Source organism: Electrona antarctica, assembly GCF_951216825.1.
Source record: "Electrona antarctica genome assembly, chromosome: 3".
Classification (NCBI taxonomy): Eukaryota; Metazoa; Chordata; class Actinopteri; order Myctophiformes; family Myctophidae; genus Electrona; species Electrona antarctica.
In genome coordinates, this window is record NC_136808.1 from 17,042,793 (window position 1) to 17,063,631 (window position 20,839).

At 41.9% G+C, this 20,839-nt stretch overlaps 2 protein-coding genes and 1 long non-coding RNA gene across 5 annotated transcripts in view; 2 read left to right on the forward strand and 1 right to left on the reverse strand.

Annotated features, from left to right (window-relative positions):
* The window catches only part of mybpc3 (myosin binding protein C3), a 46,830-nt gene extending 40,766 nt beyond the window's left edge, over nucleotides 1–6,064 (forward strand). For both annotated transcript variants that reach the window (XM_079496893.1, XM_079496894.1), the window contains 4 exons: nucleotides 3,308–3,467; nucleotides 3,978–4,114; nucleotides 4,533–4,719; nucleotides 5,707–6,064. In XM_079496893.1, coding sequence (XP_079353019.1) covers nucleotides 3,308–3,467; nucleotides 3,978–4,114; nucleotides 4,533–4,719; nucleotides 5,707–5,753 — 531 coding nt within the window. In that variant the 3' untranslated portion in view covers nucleotides 5,754–6,064. The remainder of the gene's footprint in view (nucleotides 1–3,307; nucleotides 3,468–3,977; nucleotides 4,115–4,532; nucleotides 4,720–5,706) is intronic.
* Nucleotides 6,065–8,874: 2,810 nt separating this feature from the next.
* LOC306920790 lies at nucleotides 8,875–11,549 on the forward strand. Its single transcript, XR_013789682.1, has 3 exons — nucleotides 8,875–9,678; nucleotides 9,939–10,159; nucleotides 10,381–11,549. It is a non-coding gene; the product is annotated as an uncharacterized lncRNA (long non-coding RNA).
* Nucleotides 11,550–11,580: 31 nt separating this feature from the next.
* lgr4 (leucine-rich repeat containing G protein-coupled receptor 4) overlaps nucleotides 11,581–20,839 on the reverse strand; it is a 34,268-nt gene continuing 25,009 nt past the window's right edge. For both annotated transcript variants that reach the window (XM_079497682.1, XM_079497683.1), the window contains exons 9-18: nucleotides 20,216–20,287; nucleotides 19,703–19,771; nucleotides 19,111–19,182; nucleotides 18,219–18,284; nucleotides 17,589–17,660; nucleotides 17,290–17,361; nucleotides 17,035–17,160; nucleotides 15,137–15,231; nucleotides 14,067–14,120; nucleotides 11,581–13,033 (exon numbers count right to left, since the gene is read on the reverse strand). In XM_079497682.1, coding sequence (XP_079353808.1) covers nucleotides 11,616–13,033; nucleotides 14,067–14,120; nucleotides 15,137–15,231; nucleotides 17,035–17,160; nucleotides 17,290–17,361; nucleotides 17,589–17,660; nucleotides 18,219–18,284; nucleotides 19,111–19,182; nucleotides 19,703–19,771; nucleotides 20,216–20,287 — 2,116 coding nt within the window. In that variant the 3' untranslated portion in view covers nucleotides 11,581–11,615. The remainder of the gene's footprint in view (nucleotides 13,034–14,066; nucleotides 14,121–15,136; nucleotides 15,232–17,034; nucleotides 17,161–17,289; nucleotides 17,362–17,588; nucleotides 17,661–18,218; nucleotides 18,285–19,110; nucleotides 19,183–19,702; nucleotides 19,772–20,215; nucleotides 20,288–20,839) is intronic.

A 20,839-nucleotide genomic window follows, 5' to 3' on the forward strand; every position in this document is an offset into this window, starting at 1 on the left:
TGTGAGACTGTGTGGTTACTGTTTTTACTGTGTAACTGCTGCAAAGCCAACTGGCCCGGGGACAAATTAACTTCTACCTTACCTCACCTTAACTTAGCTCAGTGGTTCTCAAAGTGAGGTCCAGGACCCCCAGAGGTCCACAAGGGGGTTCCAGGGGGTCCTCAGCTAAATTTGTTATAGCATGGAAATAACTTCAGATGAGGGCCTGCAGCCGTACATGTGATGTCGGGCCCGGTCCTTGACATGAGATGTTTGAGAACCACTTACCTTACCTTACCTGACCTTACCTTACCATAGCTTATTTTACCTCTGTAGGCTAATCTTACAACTTCGAAGTCAACCTCCCTATGCATGGAACTAGCTTTGTAGTAATGTATGTACGCTATGTGAGAGGAGGAATGTTACATGGTCGCAGGGGGATATTTTTGTCTTTCCTTGTGACATACAGTGTAATCAGCCAATGCTGGCCACAGAGCCTCTTTTGTGGGCCAGAAGTGTGGCATTATGGGCCTGTTGGCTAGAGCTTCCACTGCTACCTTCCGCCATGCCGAGCTGCCTGCGTCCATGGTAGTCAGGAATGTCCTAATCTTAGCCTCCTAGCCATGACCTGACAAGGATTGTCTATGCAGCAGCGCAGGCCTGCTGTCCTTCTGGATGGCATGGCAGCGTGTGCATGCCAGGGTGCATGGCAGGGTATGCAGTTGCACCCTGTTCAGGTTTCATTGTAGTCATGATTAGATTCAATTAACTGTCCGTACGTCTGCTTAATATGGCAATCTCTGTGATTTATGAGGACAGAAATATACCTGTGTTCAGTGTCAGAGATGTCCGAGCTCTTGCTAACTTTAAAAGGGAAAGGGCGTCTAAGTGTTTTGTCGACACATCAACTGGTGTGAACATCAATCACCTATAAGGCCTATATATGTCGTTGTACGTTAAATAGCCAAAACAGCTGATCTACAAGATCACCACAACGGGTTGTGGTGATCTTGTAGATCTGCTATTTTTGCAGGGGGAAAGGGAAAATGTTCTTAGAGATGAAAATGTTTTTGGTGCCCCTGCCCCAAATAGGGATGGCAGGGTTAATGTGGTTAAATTAATACCTAACATGAATGAATGTCACTGAAAATGGTGTTATGATGATAACATCATAACGGTAAAGATTTAAATAAAGAGATTTTGCAACATATTGTTGCACATACAGGGCCAAATTCACAACAGAAATATACGACCAGGTGTAAATAAAATGCGCAATGATATTGTATTTATCCGTCCGATCAAGCTGCGACAAGCTCACGTGTCATTCACCAAAGGTGGCGTAATGACTGCATTTGTGCGGATCGCCCGTGTATCTCATTTCGCCTCTTTCCCAAGCGATTCGCCTGGTGTCGCCTGGTTTAATGGAACATCCACACCCATTCCACACCATATAAGGCAACAGGAAATATCTGTCCTCGGATGAAAAACGTCATTACAGCCTGCAAAATGCACAGATTCCCAAGCTTATAAGTTATACACAACAGTGAACGCGGTGCTCTGCGATGCATGAGCTTGTAGAGCAGTTAATTTGGACAGCAATGTCAACGAACAGACCGTTATAAAGTATAGGCTACTCTCATAACCAACTCGTTCATTTATTGATTTAAGTTCAAGCTCAAGGCTATAGCCTAGGCCTACTTGGCAATTATATTACCTATACAGAGCCATTTCTATTGAACAATTGCACACTCGCCTTTGCAAAGGTAAAAAGGATATCCGATATATTTTTTTATCAGAGCTGCATTGATTAATGCAGCTCTGATTAATATCTGAATCATGCCTGGGGAATTAATTTGTTCTGGACAGTATTCATATGAAAAGAAGGGAAACGATTATGCACATCCCAGTTTTTAAATACGGTGCAGCTGGACCCAAAAAGTGATCACAATTAATGAAGAAAACAGTGGAATGTCCGCACATGATATAATTCTGCTCCCCGTCCTCTTTATTTCAACCTATAAATCAACAACGTTTCGCCCCTCCGGGCTTGTTGTTTGTTTTATAGGTTGAAATAAAGGGGAGCAGAATTATTTTTCTTCAAGCTATTTCAACCATACGTAGGCTACGGTATGCTTACTCGTCAGAGGTATTAAAGTTGGACTCATGAATGGTTAATAATTAATTTGATGATGTCGTTATATTAAAATGATTCGCGGTACATTTGGCGTTAGTTGGCACTTGGCATAGCCTAATGGAAGTTGGATGCTGAGCCTACAGTAGTAGCCTATAGCTGTAGCTGTAGTGCAGCTACAGTTGCCTATTATAATTAATTAATGGCAGTGCTGCCAGCACAGCAACATTAAAATATCCTACCTCTGGGGGAGAGCGCTGGAGGTGATCTGGCTTAAAACTATGATATGACTGGCCGACTTTCAAACACGTTGATGCCATTCAGTAATGTGGTCTTCTATTTTTTATATACTGTAGCCGATCAATGGCCGCAGTAACCCTCGATTTTGTTTGGTTCTCCCCCCTCTGAGGGGACAGGGGGGAGATGCCCAGCACCTCCAGGGAGCCGGGGGGCGCAGCGACACCCCGTCAGCCCGCCGACAGTCCACCTTCTCGGGACGGTACTTGACTGTCAATCTGCTGTCTGTCTGTCAAACCGTCATGTCTGTGAACCATAGAATGCATGCATATAGGCATACAAGCGGAAGCTGCGCGATACTCGGCTATATATAGGCATTATATAGGCATATATAATTTTTTTATGTGCTGACCAATGTTGGACACATGCCTACATATTTTATTTGAGGTTTGGGGACTATTAATTGATTCAGCATGAAGACTAGAGCCTTCTAAATAAATATACGCATGCCTTGATCACGGGTACACCACCCTCCGAGCTGACTTGGAAATGAGCGGATTTTACGACCAACGGCCGCCAACCAAGTTTAAGGTCGTGAATTCCACACGTAACGTGGCAATCCGCGTGAATGTCCGTACGCTCACGATATGAGCGTAAACGCCGTTGTGAATTTGGCCCACAGTCTGCACATACAGTACTAACATAATTTAGATTTTATTTTCTTTAGTCTTATAGATACTCCTTCTGATGATGAATAGCAAAAATAGACTATCTACAAGCTTGAGGTGTTAATTGTATTTGTGGACTTGTAAATGGGATATTTTTTTCTATTTTTGAAACATTTAGAAATATAGAAACTTTAAACAACTTTTGGAAATGTTCACCTATAATAACATTCCCAAATATGGAAGCCAGTTTGAACTTGGTTAAGTTGCTGATGTGAATGTCATTCCTATACAGGAGTGGTACACAGTCTATGAACAATACAGGAGAACCAACTGTGTGGTGCCTGACCTCATCATGGGGAATGAATATGTGTTCCGTGCGTTCGCCATTAACCAAGTGGGCTTCAGCCCTGACCCCTGCACCACTAAAGACAGCGCCCTCATCCAGAAAGCAGGTAAGACTCTGTTTGATACGTAAGTGGGAGCTTTACAAACTCAGTGTGCAGACTTCTATTTTCTATTTGTTTTTTTATATTGCCTTAGACCACATGACATGCCCCTATAAAAATATAATTTAAATAAAAACAATATATTTATAAACAAAAATCATAAAACTCCTCTTTTTGGCATCCGCCACTTGGATTAAGGTGACTTGATAGATTGACATCAAGAAGGGCCTGTCAGCTCCCTTCATGGCTTAATGCAATGCTTTGTTTTCAAGAGTGTTGCACGCAAACATCAGTATTCAGTAGTATTATAAAGTTATATAGAAATGTGCGATCAAATACCACAAAACATGCCACTTCCATACAGATTGGGGTCAACCCCCCCACATTTCTTTCAGCAATGGGATCAAAATGTTTTGGGTGGGCAGATCTTGTTTTAAACTAGCTCTCAGGTCAAAAAAGTGTAGGCAATTAATATATGCCCAAGCAAACCCAAAACTGAGCATTGTCTGTTCTTAGGTCTCAGTTACAAGCCTCCATCCTACAAGGAGCGTGACCCCAATGAGGCCCCTAAGTTCACGCACCCCCTTGTGAACCGCTCTGTCATAGCGGGGTATTATGCCACCCTCAGCTGCTCAGTCAGGGGAACTCCAAAGGTGAGTGCAAATGAAAAACACCAGAAAATATTCTTTCCTTTTTCTGACCACATAAGCCCTGTAGGATTTGTTGCACGACGAATAGCTAAAACAGCCAATCTACAACCTTTAAGCACCGCAACTGCTATTGCTATTTTCACTATTATTTTAATTATTATTTAATATTCTTTTTAGATTCAAAATAATTAACGTTGATAAGTTCAAAACTGTTATCCAATCAAAGAGAGCATGGATGTTATAGTAATGATGACTATTATTTTATCATCACCTTTATCATCTTTAAAATGACACCTAGATCAGTAGCATGATTACAATAATAAACATAGCATAAGTATAGTATAAGCTTTCCAGAAAATATGAAAATATAGTGCGTGTTGTATGTTAAATACTAATAATCTTCAATTTCCTACATTGTTAGCCCAAGGTGACCTGGTACAGAAACAAGATGTGTATCACAGACGAACCCAAGTTTCGTATGCTCAGTAAACAAGGTGTTCTGACGCTGGAGATTCGTAAACCCTGTCCATTTGACGGAGGGATCTATATGTGCAAAGCAGTTAATGCCAGCGGGGAAGATGTTGTGGAGTGTAAACTGGAGGTTCGCCGTAAGTATGCCGCGAACACAAGCACACATAGCCTGCACGAGTTGTCCTCAAAGTGGAGTCCAGGTTAATTTATCTATTTGTAACTCATGAGTGTACAAATGTAACCAAATGGACCTGTATTTGGTTACATTTGTACACTCTTGAGTTTGTACACCACCAATTCTAACGTATCAGCAAAGCTTTGTTCTACCATTCTTCTACTATTTCTCAGAACCTGTGTAAACATGTTTACTTAGAGTGGTACCAGAGTAAGGCCCGACCCCACCCCACCTAATTCCACCCTGTGTTTGCCTTCTAGAGCAAACACAGCCATACTTAAAGCTGACTCTGTAACTTCCATGTCCTACAGTACCTCAGATTCGAACCTGGTTCTCATGCGCAACAGCTGACATGTTTACCACTGAGCTAATAGAGCCTGCCTGTTTGCTTTTATTTGGACCTTCAGGCAGTACCACTTGTCAACCAGTAAACCAGAGTGTACAACTACAAATGGCCCTTTTGATTCATCCATTTGATTCCATATGTATACTCTCAGTTCTGGGGTCCTTGGAAGGAATACGAGACGGCTCGCCCCTTTTCCAACTCGCCCAAAGCGGCGAAGATCGGTCGCCCCAACGGGAAGAGCGGTCGCCCCAACGGACCGAGAATTTAAAACCTTAGAAGTTGGACTTATTACCCCCTTTTAGACTTATAGCATAATGTACAGATAATAGCCTACTACTATACTATACTATACATACTATACTATATTATATATTATACATGTGTACTATAAAGTGCTATGACTATTCGAAATTCTGTGGCGAGCCGTCTTCACTTTTCGAAATTCTGTGGCGAGCCGTCTTCACTTTTCGCGGGGGCGAGTTGGAAAAGGGGCGAGATGACCTGGTACCCTTGGAAGGGGAATAAATTATATATATAAAAAAGAAAGAGAACCACTGATTCTAATATTTATAAAGTATGACAAACTCCCTCCCTGGCTTGCAGCTCAAGTCCCCAAAGAGGAGAAGAAGAAAGAAGAGAAGTCTGGCTGAGAAAGTGGAAGATTTGCCTACACTGGGATTCCTCAGGGAACCCGTCAGGTTGACCGCTTTGAGCCCAGATTAAATTATATATGTTGTTGTTTACCCCACTTCCTTTGTTTGCCACCTGCTCTTGGGAAATGATTATCTGCTATTCTGTGTAGAACGCTTAGCCTATTTGACAGACTGACACCTACAGTATGCTGCTGATTAGTACTTCTATATTATGTATGCTGACATATTTTGAAGATTGCAAAGCTTTGTCATCCATCCATTGTCCTCATTCAAGAGATCAAAAATAATAATAAGCCAATTAAACCATTATGTTGAATCCATTTAAGTGTCCAATATATTTACTTATTAATCCAAAGTGTGAGTTCTGGATTGTTGTACTGTATACACATGTATACTGTTTAGTCATAGGTGATATAAAGGTGGAGAGCAACAATATTTCTGGTATGTGACATGGGGGTCATCATTGTGTCTGTACAAGGACAAAAACGTCTGTGACAAAACTTGTCCACATGTCCATTGCAAATCTTTAATTACATTTTTATAATCTTATTTTGTTGCGATGAAGGCACTGACTGTACTGATAAGACCCCAAATACATCCCAAACATGGAACAGACTTGGACCATAAAGCATCGATGTCTGTACTTGTCAGTCTCCAGGTTATTATTAACCTGGAGACACCTGGAGACAAGCACACACTATGTGTGTGCCTGGGTGGCTGGCTGGGTGGGTGGGTGCGTCTGAGCACGAAAACAGCATGGTTGTTTTTCACCACCTGTGCGTAAACTAACACACACAAAATTGGCATATAGACACACATAGTGAGCCTACTATACATTTAGGGTTATAGGTCTGGTAATGTTATTAACCAATAGTTTTGTAGCCCGGTGGCAAAAATAACATTTGATGAAAGTGTCCATCACAAGCCTGCATGTTGATGACCATGACTAAGTATAATCGGACTCCGAGAAGCCACATGGTCACTGACGTAAACAGAGCCCGCACAGAGCATACCAACAACGCAGAGAACAAGTGGAACTCTGGGGCCAGTTGAATGAACAAGAGTCTTTGAATGCTTAGTGTTATTCGCAACAAAGCCTTGCTAACGCTTGCTAAGGCATGAGGTATGTGCTTAATAATTTGTAGACCACCAGTGACGTGTATGAAGGCTTTCAATGGTCTGGATGTCCTTTTGACGACGTGACAACATGTGGCATGTGTGATTCTATTTCTGGAAATTATTCACCTTTTAAGATCAACGTTTCCTGTGTCTTTCAAGTCCAGTGTACAGTGCATTGATCAACAAACAACCTTGTTTGTCTCAAGGCTACTATAATATTGTAGGCCTACATATACTATACAGTATGTCTTTTCTGGGGCAGCCAGGCAGTGACATACTGTATTTGTTACAGGTTTCAAGTGTTTTGATTCAAAGTATAGGCTAATCTAATCTCCAAAACATGTGTAAGGCTTCATGCCTTAACAACATGTAATCAGGATGAGTATGCAAACTTGCCCTGATGAAGACCGTTTGGTTGAAACATGTTGGCGTTTTTAACTTTTTGTAACAAATAAAGTACCTCATTTTTCATGTGCTCGGGATGCTCGTGATTTTCAAGATTGGTGTAGTCTGCCCATGTGTCACAGCCTAGGATGTCAGTATACGACTGTAGAAAATTAAATTGGGCGTTTCGCGTTTGCATATGTGTTTCTTTCTAATAAAATGATTTTGCAGGTTTTGTGTAAGAAATACAAATAAATAAAAATTAACTGTATGAATGTGAAGTAAAATGTAAAAACTATGGATTGCATTTGCATTCAGTTGCTTCAATGAGGATAATAATAATATAGGTGAGTGAGAATTTAAAGAAAACCAAAATTCCATAAAATGTCTAAGTAAGGTGCTGGGCCACCATGAGCCACCAGAACATCTTGGCATAGATTGCAAAAGTCTCTGGAACTCTGCTGTGTAAGAATGGAGCACGGTTCCAATGAAAGAATACCCTCACTTGGTGTTTTGATGAAGGTTATAGCATATAATTCATGACATAATTTTCATACTCATCCAATGTGATAAAGGTGATCACTGAAAATAACGTTTGCAGCAACCCAGGAGACAAGTGGACCAAACCATGCCAGGAAAATGCCCCATACAGCATAACAGCATAACTGGAGTGCTTGACCCCTCACTGTAGGGGTCAAGCATTCAGGCTTCAACCGTTCTCTTGGTGTACACCACACGATGCATCTAGAGAATACCTGTAGGAGTGTAGGTGAAGGATGACTCATCTGACTATATCACCTTTTTTCCCCACATCTCTGTAGACCACTCATTGTATTGTAATGAGATACTGTACAGTCTGATCATGTCCTGCATTGACATTCTCAGTCACCTGTGGAAGACTTACTGTTGTTGGTTTCCTTACATGTTGCTTAACAGTCATTTGATCTTGCCACTGGGTCTGCTTAGTATTCTTATACAAAGCAGATGCATTTGGTTTTCGCACACACACACACACACACACACACACACACACACACACACACACACACACACACACACACACACACACACACACACACACACACACACACACACACACACACGCACGCACGCACGCACGCGCACACACACACGCACACACACACACACACACACACACAGAGAGACTATGTTCCCTTACCAAGTGAGTCATATGTTGTCTTTCCTGATAGCAAAGCTGACGTGTCTCTTGCAGGATCATCTCATGCCACTCAACCACTGTGAAATATGTGGCTCAACTGAGGGTGTCAAGAGAGAGCAGTTAGTGGTGTTTCAAGGGAGGCAGACTTAATCACTCTTCCACACAAGGATAAGAAATGTTTCCATGTGGTAATTCTTGCACATTTTACTATGGGGGTATCTGCCTAGACCGCAGTTAGAAAGGTTTTAATTTATTTTAAGAAACATGCAGTTACTTGACCCGTTGTACCATATGACTGTGAACCATATGATGTTTGAGCAGCATAACGCAGGTTCCAATTTGAACAATTCACAAGTCCTTTGCAACTTTCAAAGAATTGGAATAACCTAAATAGATCTCACAATTTTGTTTTCTTCAAATAAAATGTATTTGGACTCAAACGAAAACACGATATGTATTGTATTTACAGCACTGATATCTACATGTATCTAAAAAATATGAAACACCAAACTGTAAGAGTTCCATAGTTTATAGTTTGGTTAAAAAAAGAATCACAGTATACAGTACATAAATTACTCCCACAATTTGCAGTGAACTAAAATGGTGATGTACAACCTAAAGCCAAGTATGCAAACAAACAAAACAAACAAACAAAAATAATCCATTACAAAAAGCACTGCCGGTAGCCACTACAGTTGAAGAGGTAGCTTCCTTAGTTAAACATTGCATCCCATTCTTGATTATATGTTTTCTATCAAAATAATTTACAGACTAATGGAGACAGACAAGTACAACACAGATTTTTTTACAGGATGTGATCTCACACTTAAACAAGAATGAATGGACATTTGGTTGGTGTTAGAAATTACACACCCAGTCAAAGTGTATAAAATCCATACAATGACAACAGCAAATTAAAACAAAAAATCTAAGTCAATATTATACATTGTAAAGACACGAGAATGATTTGTTGATTGGAGAAAAGGGCTTCCCTACATTACCTAAATTCCTGAGCACTCACATGATGCACACTTGTGGATACATGTTCCAAGGGTGTGTCCAGATTAATGTGTACAATCACACGCTCCAGCACAATATGTATCAGCCAGAGAGTAATCCTCCAACAGTCACACAATATGTATCAGCCAGAGAGTAATCCTCCAACAGTCACACAATCTAAGTGAAGAGTCGTCTACATTAACCACTTAAGCCCTGTTTTTTTTTAAACTTCGTTGTACAGTTGGGTGCCACCGATATTGTCCCTTATCATTTGACCCATTTAGGCCTGACCTCAAAAATAGCAGACCTACAAGCTCGTAGCGCGCCACTCGGTGGCGCGCTATGAGCTTGTAGATCTGCTATTTTTCAATAGCTAAATTATAACAATGTTTAAAACACCAAAAGGGGTTCCCGCCCAAAATGGGTTAACTGTCCTTTTGCGCAGATCACGCAAACCTCAGCAAAAAGAAAAGGACAATATCGATGGCCTCCAACTGTAGCTGTCACAGCGAAAATAGCGAATCTACAAGCTCACAACATCACGTCACGTTGCAATGCATTTTCAGCTTGTACATCTGCATTTATTCATGGCGGGGGATGTTCGCCTATAATGACATGCATGCCCAGAATAGGCACACCAGGGTTACTGGGGTTATTGGTTAATATTACTGTATTGCCATAACAGACTATATATATAGGCTACTAGCATTTAACTACAGCGGTGGCCGAGCGGTTTGTCTTGATACCGGAAGGTCGCCAGTTCGTATCCCCGGACCGGCACGTTAAAATTACCACCGCTGAAGTGCCCTTGAGCAAGGCATTGAACCACTACCATGAAATGTTCTATGAGCAGGGCCTGGCTGTAAACAAGTATCTGATGCTTAGTCCAGTTACCCTGCGTAAATATAGTAACTTTGCTTTGCTTTGCTTTGCTTTACACAGATTGAGCTGAACACAACTAGTTGTGAGTCAATTGCTGACTAATGGATTGTAAGGATACTGTAAGCACCAATATGTGCAACTTAAGACTTGTAAAAAAAATAATAACAGTGAAGTCTTACAGTACTACAATACAATGGCAACAATAAAGGTGTTTGTGAGGGATTTAACATTTGCCACTAGGGGTGCTGTAGTCTCTGTGACTGCTTCCGTTAAGCATTCATCATTCAAAGGCCACCTTTCATATACCTGAAATTACCTTGAACAAGACATTCCTACCGCTCAAAAGAAATAATTACAACACCACATTAAACAACCCAGCACAGCTGTCGCTGACACAGTGATATCTGCTACGTTTATATCACATTCGAAGTCTTACTCACTTTACAGTGGGAAAAAAAAAAGTTTATACCTAAATTTACATACATTTATGCAATTGCCATGCTCTCGTGAAGTGTGGACTGTGAATACAGGGCACAGGGCAAGTTGCCATTTTATAGAATATGTTAAAGTAGATTTGGGTCACATTGGAAGGGTTTAACTTACTGGGGAAAAAAATATTGATTAAAGTTGATCCCCCCTCTTTAGTTTAAGACCACTCATACAAATAGTTCTCCTGAAATTCATGTTACATTCACAAAGAGATTTCTAGAATGAGGATGATTACATCTGCTACATTTACATACATATAAAATCAACAGCTATCATAGTGAGGCTTTTAAAACGGACAAATTGCATGACATAATTTCTTTCAACAATTGATAAAAGCTTATAGGTAAAACAGATGGCACCAAAAAAGGGGAAAAGAAGTGACAGATGATTTGAGGCTTGTAATATTGTGACATCCAGTCCAATCTAAACCAGGAAACAGGCACTGGCGGCAAGAGTTTCTCTTGTAACGTCCCTTTGTTGTTAGACAACTTGCACCGGTCCGCGACACAACGGATCGTGACACAACGGTTCAGCTCACATACAATTACATGAAGCAAAACGTGCTCATCAATAGTGTCCTGGTTGATAATTGCATGCCAACTTCCCTTTCTGTCGGTGATTGGTTGAGTGTCTGTTTACACAGTAATTACAAAAATAAGTGCTTTTTATGGATAGTTTCTTTAGCAGGGTAGCTTTTGTTGTTTGACACAACTTGTTTACATCATATTGTAGTGTCCAAATTCACATAGCAGGGAGGGATATGTGCGTGTGTGTGTGTGCGCGCACATACCACTCTGTAGGGCTCCTTAGTCTTTGACACGAGGTATGTTGTATGAGTAGTGTACGAGAGGGAGGCCTCGGCTCTGACAGAAGCAGGCTCTGCCACAGGCCTGCACCTGGTCGGAGCTGTCGGACACAAACGAGTCTCCCTCATCTGCGTACTCAGACTGAGCGGAGGGTGTGCCACTGTCTGCCCAGTATCCCTCTGCACGCTGCTGACACACGGCAGCTCCCGCCAACAGCGTTGGGCAGCTGTGAGACTTCACCAAATGTCTGCAGACTGTGGAGGAGGAAGAGGAGGAACAGGTCCGGGCATGCAATGCTGCTTCACAATGCTCACACACGACCGACTCCCCGCAAAGCTGCGAGTACACGCCACAGTCAAAGCCTAGCTGCGTGGAGGAACTTCCGTCCGTGGCACCAGACCCTCCGCCAGCATGATCTCCCTGACTTCTGGCACTGGCTTTCACCCCCCTGGCCACACACCCGTGACCCCGTAGTCTCAGCCAGTCCTCCCTGAAGGTGGGGCTGAAGAATACATACAGGACAGGGTTCAGGCATGCGGGGAGGGGGAAGAAAATTAGGATGACAGATTTGGCTATCTCTGGGCCACCGGCGGTGGAGCCTGACCCAGTCAAGAGAGGGGCAAAGGAGAACGCTGCCACAGGGCAGAAGAATATGCAGTTGGTAAAGATGAGCCAAGCTACATGGCGCAGGGCACCCGTCTGTTCTGGATCTGCAAGCTCCACCCTGCCAAGGTGACAGTACAGCTGTGTGTAGACGGCTGCAGTGAACAGATAAGCCAGCGCATTGAGCAATACCAGAACTACAGTAATACTCAAAGTGGGGCCTTCACCACCAGCAAAGGGCAAACACAGAGGAGACGCAGATGACCCTTTGTAACTCAGAAGAGGCAGACAGGCAGCAGCAGCAGCAAAGAGCCCCAGTAGTCCTGCAGCAAGGCTGAAACGTTGGTCTCCTCGCCAGCACCTCCAATGGCTGCTGCTGCTCCTCCGTGGCGACACCCTCACCTTCCCCAGAAGGGCTCGCACCGCCACACTCCGCTCCACGGCTGCCAGTGAGAGCAACAACACCGCCCACTCTGAGGAGAAGACTGCCAGAGCTCCTGTGACCTGGCAGCCGGCGCCCATCTCCCACCACACCCCGAACTCTGCAAAGGAACCCCAGGTGGCAACGTCCAGCACAGTCAGCACCCCAACGTACAGCCCGGTGAGCAGGTTGGCTAGGGCCAGCAGCCCTGTCAGTAACCTGGCTGGTGACAGGGGCGGAGTCTGTGAATGGGCAAAGCCCGGAGCATGGTGGACAGGAGAGAAGGTGGTTATCAGCACCAGGCCGTTGAAGACCAGAGACACCAGGCAGATGAACCAGACAGTCAGACGAATCATCCAGCTTCCCAGGAGGTGCTCACAGGGCTTGAACGCTCCTGAGAGGGAGACACATTGTTATTACATTCCATCATCAACCCAACACCGATAATAAAGTCTATAAACATAAACAAAAGCCTGGGCGGCTGGCATAGCCGTCTGGGCACCTAAACTGGTAATCCACAGGTTGTGGGTTCGAGTCCCGATCGTGATGACCCTTGCTGCGTGTCACCCCCCATCTATCCATAAAAAGGCAGATAAAGCCCCAAAAATATATTAAAAATCACACCTGTGTGAAGTGAGGGGCGCTCTTATTATCGTACATCATCATGACGTAAAATAGACACTATGCCTATTTGCTCAGACACTATGACGTAAAATTCTCCATTCATTGTCAATGGGAATTTAATGTTTGCGTAAGACAAAAATAGACACTAACCTGATTTTCTCAGACACTATGACGTAACATTTTACATTCATTGTCAATGGGAATTTAATGTTTGTGTAAGACAAAAATGTTGATTAGGTGATGTAATGGTTATGTAAAACAAGCGGTGCAAACACAAACATTAAACGCCATTAACAATAAAGAGACAATATGACATAATGAGGTACCATTTTCCCTTCATTGTCAATGGTGTTTAGAAAACAAACATTGAACTAAAGACAAACATTAAACCTGTATATAGGAGGGGCTAGCGCTCCTCAATAATATACACTAAGCCGATTTGCTCAGACAATATGATGTAAAATTCTCCATTCATTGTCAATGGGAATTTAATGTTTGTGTAAGACAAGAATAGCCGATTTGCTCAGACACTATGACATAAAATGCTCAATTCATTGTCAATGGGAATTTAATGTTTGTGTAAGACGAACATCTACACTAATAGCTGAATATAGGAGGGGCTAGCGCCCCTCAAAAAACTAAAGCCTATTCTAAGTGGGCCCCCAAATAATTGGCAAAACGCAAAGATTGTATTGATGATATAGCATTAATATCAACAAATGTATGGGCCCTGATCCAGAAAAGGTTGAGAACCACCGGCCTATATAAATGAAAGAGGAAAATGTGTCATAAAGGCCTCTTACCTGGAGAGGGGGAGCAATGTATGATCAGAGAAATTCTTTCCACTTCCTCTCCACCTACAACAAAAGAGGGTTTTCTTTTAGAGGCCTGAATGTTTCAAGATCCATCCATTCATTGTCAATGGGAATTTAATCTTTGTGTGGGACAAAAATAGCCGATTTGCTCGTCTACATATGACGTAAATTCTCCATTCATTGTCAATGGGAATTTATTAATTTAATCTTTGTGTAGGACAAAAATAGACGATTTGCTCAGACACATACAGTATGACGTAAATTCTAAATTCATTGTCAATGGGAATTTAATATTTGTGTAGGACGAAAATCTACACTATAGCTGAATATAGGAGGGCCTAAAAAATCCAAAAGAAAATCAAGTAGTTTAGGGTGGCTACTTGATAGAAAAAGATTCTGCTCAGGTCATTCTCATGTACAATAGTTAAACAACTGTGATTATAGTACAATAATTTGGGGAGATAATAAGAAAGCTATGAAAACAAATGAAGGTGGAGATAAAAGTGGATTTTAAGTCGTACTTGGTTTCATGTGCGTTAATGAAACAACTCCACAATGTATCTCTATATTCCTTAGCTGTACTTAAATTAGAAATTAAGCTAAGAATGTTATTTAGATAGTTGAGACATATGCTAGGTTTGAAGGTTGCCTGATATTCTACTTTCTTTGAATGATAGAACATTAAATTGTTTCTCTGTGTACTCTATGGGCCCTATTTTCGTCAATGCTAAACCGCTTATGTGCCTTTTTTTTTTTTACTATTTTGAAAAATATATAAAAATTGTTCAACTAGCCAATCTACATCAACACGTGAGTTTTTAGATCGGCTATTTGAACTATTCAAAAATGATTTTCAAAATAGTAAAAAAGGAAAAGAAGTTTAGGCATAAGGGGTATAGAACTGACGAAAATAGGGCCCTATGTGTCCATTTATGTTAACTGGGGTCCGAGACTGTGAATTCACACATAGTCGCTCTGGATAAGAGTGTCGACTTAAAGCCTAAATTGTAAATGTGGTCATAGTTGCAGGGATGTGACTTTGAGTGTCACTTTCTCACCAGCAGTCTTCCTTAGGTCATCGTCATCAGAAGAAGCTATGGTGTCACATGCCACAAATGCACAACACTGGTAGGCATAGGGGACAGAGATGGACCTACGGAGAGACAATGGACATTCAAAAAGTGTTTTACTGCACAAGTAGTATTTTGTAATGCATCCACACTGATTCACCCTAATGTATGAATTCACACTATCCCATTGTAATGGCACTGTAATGGCATTAGTTTACTGGAGTTATACACACATACAGTGGGTGCTAGTTAACACCCCGAACACCCGGGGTTATTTAATCCATTAAATCATAGCGCCCAGCGATTTATAGCAGCGGAGCACATTTAGCGACGGACCGGATGCTATCCCGGATGTGGCTGAAGTAGCTTGATGTAACCAAAACACTCTCGATTCGATCGACAACAACGGGAGGTATGATTAATTCTAACGCGACTAGAGACACATAATCTTTTCTTAGAATTGGACGGAATGATTTAGATCAAGAGTTATTAACGTTTTAAGATCTTCGATCTTGTCGGCTAAAATGGGGGGGAACATTTTCGATGACATCCCACCGGAAAATAACATTGAGTGTAGCGCAACAGACGCTCCCAGCCTGTGGAGCGATGCGATCGTTTTTTTTAATCATACCTCCCATTGTTGTCGATCGCCTCGGGAGTGTTTTGGCTACATCAAGCTACTTCAGCTACATCCGGGATAGCACCTGGTGCGTCGCTAAATGTGCTCCGTTGCTGTAAATCGCTGGGCGCTCTGATTTAATGGTCCTAAATACCCCCGGGCGTTTGTGGTGTTAACAACCATCCAACATGCTATAACATATATACAGTGTTGGGAAAGTTCTTTTTTTCAGTTCACAGTTCAAACATGTAATAGTGTTAATAGTTAATTATTCAAAATTTTGAACTAAAGTTCATGGTTCCAAAAAATGAACTAGTTATTTTTCTTTCTTTCTTTCGTTCGTTCGTTCGTTAGCTATTGGAAGCTATTTTTCGTGGCACATTATGTTTAATCAAACAACAAGTTTCCTCAGTGTTTGGGTCGGGAGTCGGGATGTTCTGTGTCTGCTGTCTGTCATGACTGGATCATCATCATGCAGTAGATGCGCGCTGCGCGCTCCAGTGACAGCTGAGAAAGATTAGTTAATTTGTGTCGGATATGGGCTTATTGGTGGGTTTTCTGCTGGACAGTTTAGGGTGTGTTTTAGCGCCGGGGATTTAGCCTGGAAGGCTCTATGGAAACACTCACTCTTGAACGAAGTTGAATGTGAGAAAGTGACGTTCACACACGCCAGAAATGAACGCATTCACAATGACGTTCTTCAAGCAGAAATACAGTTCAGTTCACGTTCACCCAAAATATGAACGCTTATGAACGTTTGTGTGAACGATCGTTTTTTAATGCGTTCAGGGACAACACTGCATATATGTTTTGTTAGAATGTTTTGCTCCCTGCGTTTTTGCTTTTGACTGCTTGCCTGCCTACCTGCCTGACTGTCATCAACCCCAGCCTGCCAACCCCCTACCACCATTCCTCCTTTGATTGAATAAAAACCCTTGGACTTTGCTTTGGTGTCGTATCTGCATTTGGGTCTGCCAGTTTTGTTAAACATGACAACCATACTCTTTCTCTCCCATTTGTTACACACACACACACACACACACACACACACACACACACACACACACACACACACACACACACACACACACACACACACACACACACACACACACACACACACACACACACACACACACACACACACACACACACACACACACTCCTGATTTGTACAGTGCTTCTTTTTTTTTCAAACTATATATCATCCTTCAGAATACTACTACCTTTTTCAAGTTTTTAATCAAATACAAAAATGTATTCTCACCTGAGTTTTGGTAAACTTTTGGCTGTCAGGACACTTTTCATTTGGAGGTTCCCTGCAAGTTTCAGTTGATTGAGGGTACTGAGGCCAGTTGTTGGAACCACAGTCAGAGAGTTCATACTCAGATCTCTGCAAAGAACATTAACAGGATCCCATACACATTATTAGTTCAAAGAAACTACACATATTATGAGTTCTAGTAGTGCAGTTCTGACTATTTCAATTGAGGTAATGTGAAACCATGCAGGTTATACTCACAGGTTTGTAAGAGCAGTCAGGGAAAGGAAAGCATCTCGGTGTATGACACTGATTTCATTTCTACTCAGGTCTCTGTTGTGACAGCAGAACACAAAATAACTCAACATCCAATCATGTTATTTTTACCACTGGCATTGTGTGTGTGTGTGTGTGTGTGTGTGTGTGTGTGTGTGTGTGCGTGCGTGCGTGCGTGCGTGCGTGCGTGCGTGCGTGCGTGCGTGCGTGCGTGCGTGCGTGCGTGCGTGCGTGCGTGCATGCGTGCGTGCGTGCGTGTGCACGTGTGTGTTGTTAAGACTTACAGCAAACGTAAGGAAGAAAGGCCTTGAAAAGTGTCCCTGTCTATTTGTAGAATATGGTTGTGCTGCAGGCTTCTGTTGATTGGAAGCAGACATGATATGACATATCTTTAATGAATCTGACTCTTTAAAGATGGTGTGCCGTGATTTTTTGTATTTTTTCCAGTTTTTCATGTATTTATGAGGTGACAGTACTTCATTAGACCCCTAGATGTGTTTATGTGCAATGATGTCTTCCCTTTGTATTTAGGGTTACTTCCTGGAGGCTGAAACCTTGACAGTCAAATGTGCCAATGAAAAAAACAGTGATATAGTGACATCACAATATCATCACATCCCATCCCCTAACCCCTCCCCCTTTATCATACAACAACAGCTGTGGGTGTGGCTTCAGTTGAGGTGGATCACCACCCATCACCACCCACCAGGCAAACCAGGCATACTTAACGAACTGGTGGGGGTGTCCACATAAAAACGAGATTTTAACAAATACTGTACAATTTTTTGAAAAAATGATTCCTCCTTATATAATAAAAATATCTGATGATCATGTTTTAGGGTGGAAAAAAATCACGACACCTCATCTTCAAACTGCAGTTTTGGTTTAGATTTGTCTTGGTACTTGATACTTACATCTCTTGTAGTTTTAGACAACCGTGAAAGGATGGAAGCTCCTTAATGTTGTTGTAGGATAGGTCTCTGATTGAAGAAAACAAGGACACATCTCCAACAATTAGTTGATTGAGACAACATAGTATTATTATTATTTTATTTTTTTATGTATATTGCATCCACAACCAAGCCTGCATTGTGCATAAATCAGGCAAATCAGTCCCTTCCTCACCAGGAGCTCTGGACAGTTATTTTGTCCATTTCTAGTCATCTCCCACCTGCAAAAACCCTCTTTGATGTATTGTGACTCTCTCTTCACCTCACCTAAATGTCCTCCATATAACGGCTGTCTGTGGCTGCTCATTTTAAATTTAAACCCTGCAGCTGGCATATAATGTTACAGAAGGAGTTGTACCTCACACTGTACCTCCAGGCCCTTGTACTAAGGTAAGCGAGGGGTCACCTCTTCATTCTGTAAGCTCCATAGCCCTCAGGGACAAAGCCATCCCATTGCCTGGTCATAACCTTTCATCCTTCACCACTACTAGAATGACCTTCTCAACTGTTTCAAATACAGTTTGAAGAATGAAGAATTACTTCATCATATCTTCATTTCTCATCGCCTCATCGTCCTCCACTACTATCTCTGAATGGGATTATTTCCTGCCTGTGTCATATAGCCCTTGTGGCGTATATATATATATACTATCATTCTAGGATGACACAAACATTTGTTATTTTGTGTTTATTTTTGCAAAACACACTTGGTTAAGTCTAACACACACAGTACTTGATACAGGAATTGCCTCACTAGCTTATTATGGGAAAATGTGTTGGTGTAAAATAAGGTATTCCTGTTAATGACTGACCCATTATGTGGGTATAGTCAGTGCCTTAAAAAATAATTACTTACAGAGTCCGAAGCAACTTCAGATCCTCACACAGATCAGCGGAGATGGATGAGATCTTGGTACCAGTCAGGGTCCTAAAAATCATGAATCACATCAGTAATCCTCTACACCACACAAAGCATACTAGATATATGGCTAATACTATAGACCATATCCACATGGTAGCCATTTAGCTCTAAATTGACACTCAAGGGGTGGGACGCGTTATGTGTCTCTGATTGGCTCCCTGGCAGGCATAGTTTCACTGAGGTTAGGGTTAGGTTTAGGCATAGTTTTACTGAGGTTAGGGTTAGGTTTAGGCATAGTTTTACTGAGGTTAGGGTAAGTTTTGGGCATAGATTTACTGAGGTTAGGGTTAGGTTGAGGCATATTTGCAAAAAGGAAAACTGTCAATCACAGCGACTACTGACCAAGCACAGCGTGTCTCCCTATAAAAAGCGGTGGTACTATCTATAAGCACATGGGAGGGACACCCCAGCAGTGGTTTCCCACATCTGAGTATTAAGAGAAAAATGGCTGCCGAGTAAATATGATCAGTTAAAGTGAGGTAAAAGCTCAAGGTAGTGATGTGGAGTTAAGGCTGAGTTCACTCACAGGCTCTCCAAGTTGTTAGTCCATGTAAGAATTGGGAAGTCCTGCATCATACTGGCCCCACGCAACATTCTGCAACACAAACGCAGATAATAACACTGTAATTCACTTTACATCAGTGGTTCTCACACATTTCATGTGAAGGACCCCCAGATATCTTAAATGGACAAAGCTATTATTGACAATATTGACCCGTACCAATAATCAACATAATTAATGTACTATGGCCAAAACAGGCAATATTTAAAAAATAGCCTCTATTTCTTATTTGCCTTTAATTTCCTCTATTCTTAACGGTGTTTAAAATTGTATGAACATATTGGGAGATTATTTTGACGATTGTTAAAAAATAACTGTGATCATCTCAAATATTTGCTATCAGGCGATTATGTGATCATTGTGACAGGCCTGGCCATGCCCAGCTACCATTTATTGGCCACAACCCAAAGTCACAGCTTAGACGTTGTGGCATGATGTTGCGATCTGCTGTAAATCATGGGTAAAAGTAGGACTTACAGGGAGTGCAGGTCGGATAGATTCTGGAAGGCAGAGGCCCCCACAGACGACAGGGGATTGTCATACAGGTGACTGGAAAAAAGTAAAATGTGTTTACTATGTTTGAATGGCACCATCTTCTGGACAATCTTTTTGTCTAAGACTCATATTCCATTTTAGTGTGTGTGTGTGTGTGTGTGTGTGTGTGTGTGTGTGTGTGTGTGTGTGTGTGTGTGTGTGTGTGTGTGTGTGTGTGTGTGTGCGTGCGTGCGGAGGAGTGTTTCTGTAACCACTAATTAACCCCCTTATGGCTATTAACGTAATTGACGTAATGAATAAAAAGATCCCTCATTACCCTTGACGTAAATGACGTAATCACTTTATTCCCTATAATCGGGGGCTTAATGTAGCAAAATGTAGCAACCTTTAGCTTGTTTGGCTAACGGCCGATGTAATCTACCTAAAACCGTCTGAAATCCTCGCGTGCACGCTCGCACGCGGTCTTTATGTGCATCGCTGCGTAAAATGGGATATTTGGGGCTTGATTAGAGCTTAATTTGACTTAGTTATTAAAATAAACGATGATAGCTTAGCATCCCGGACATCTGACTGAGGATCATTTACAGGTATACATTGTGTGAGTGA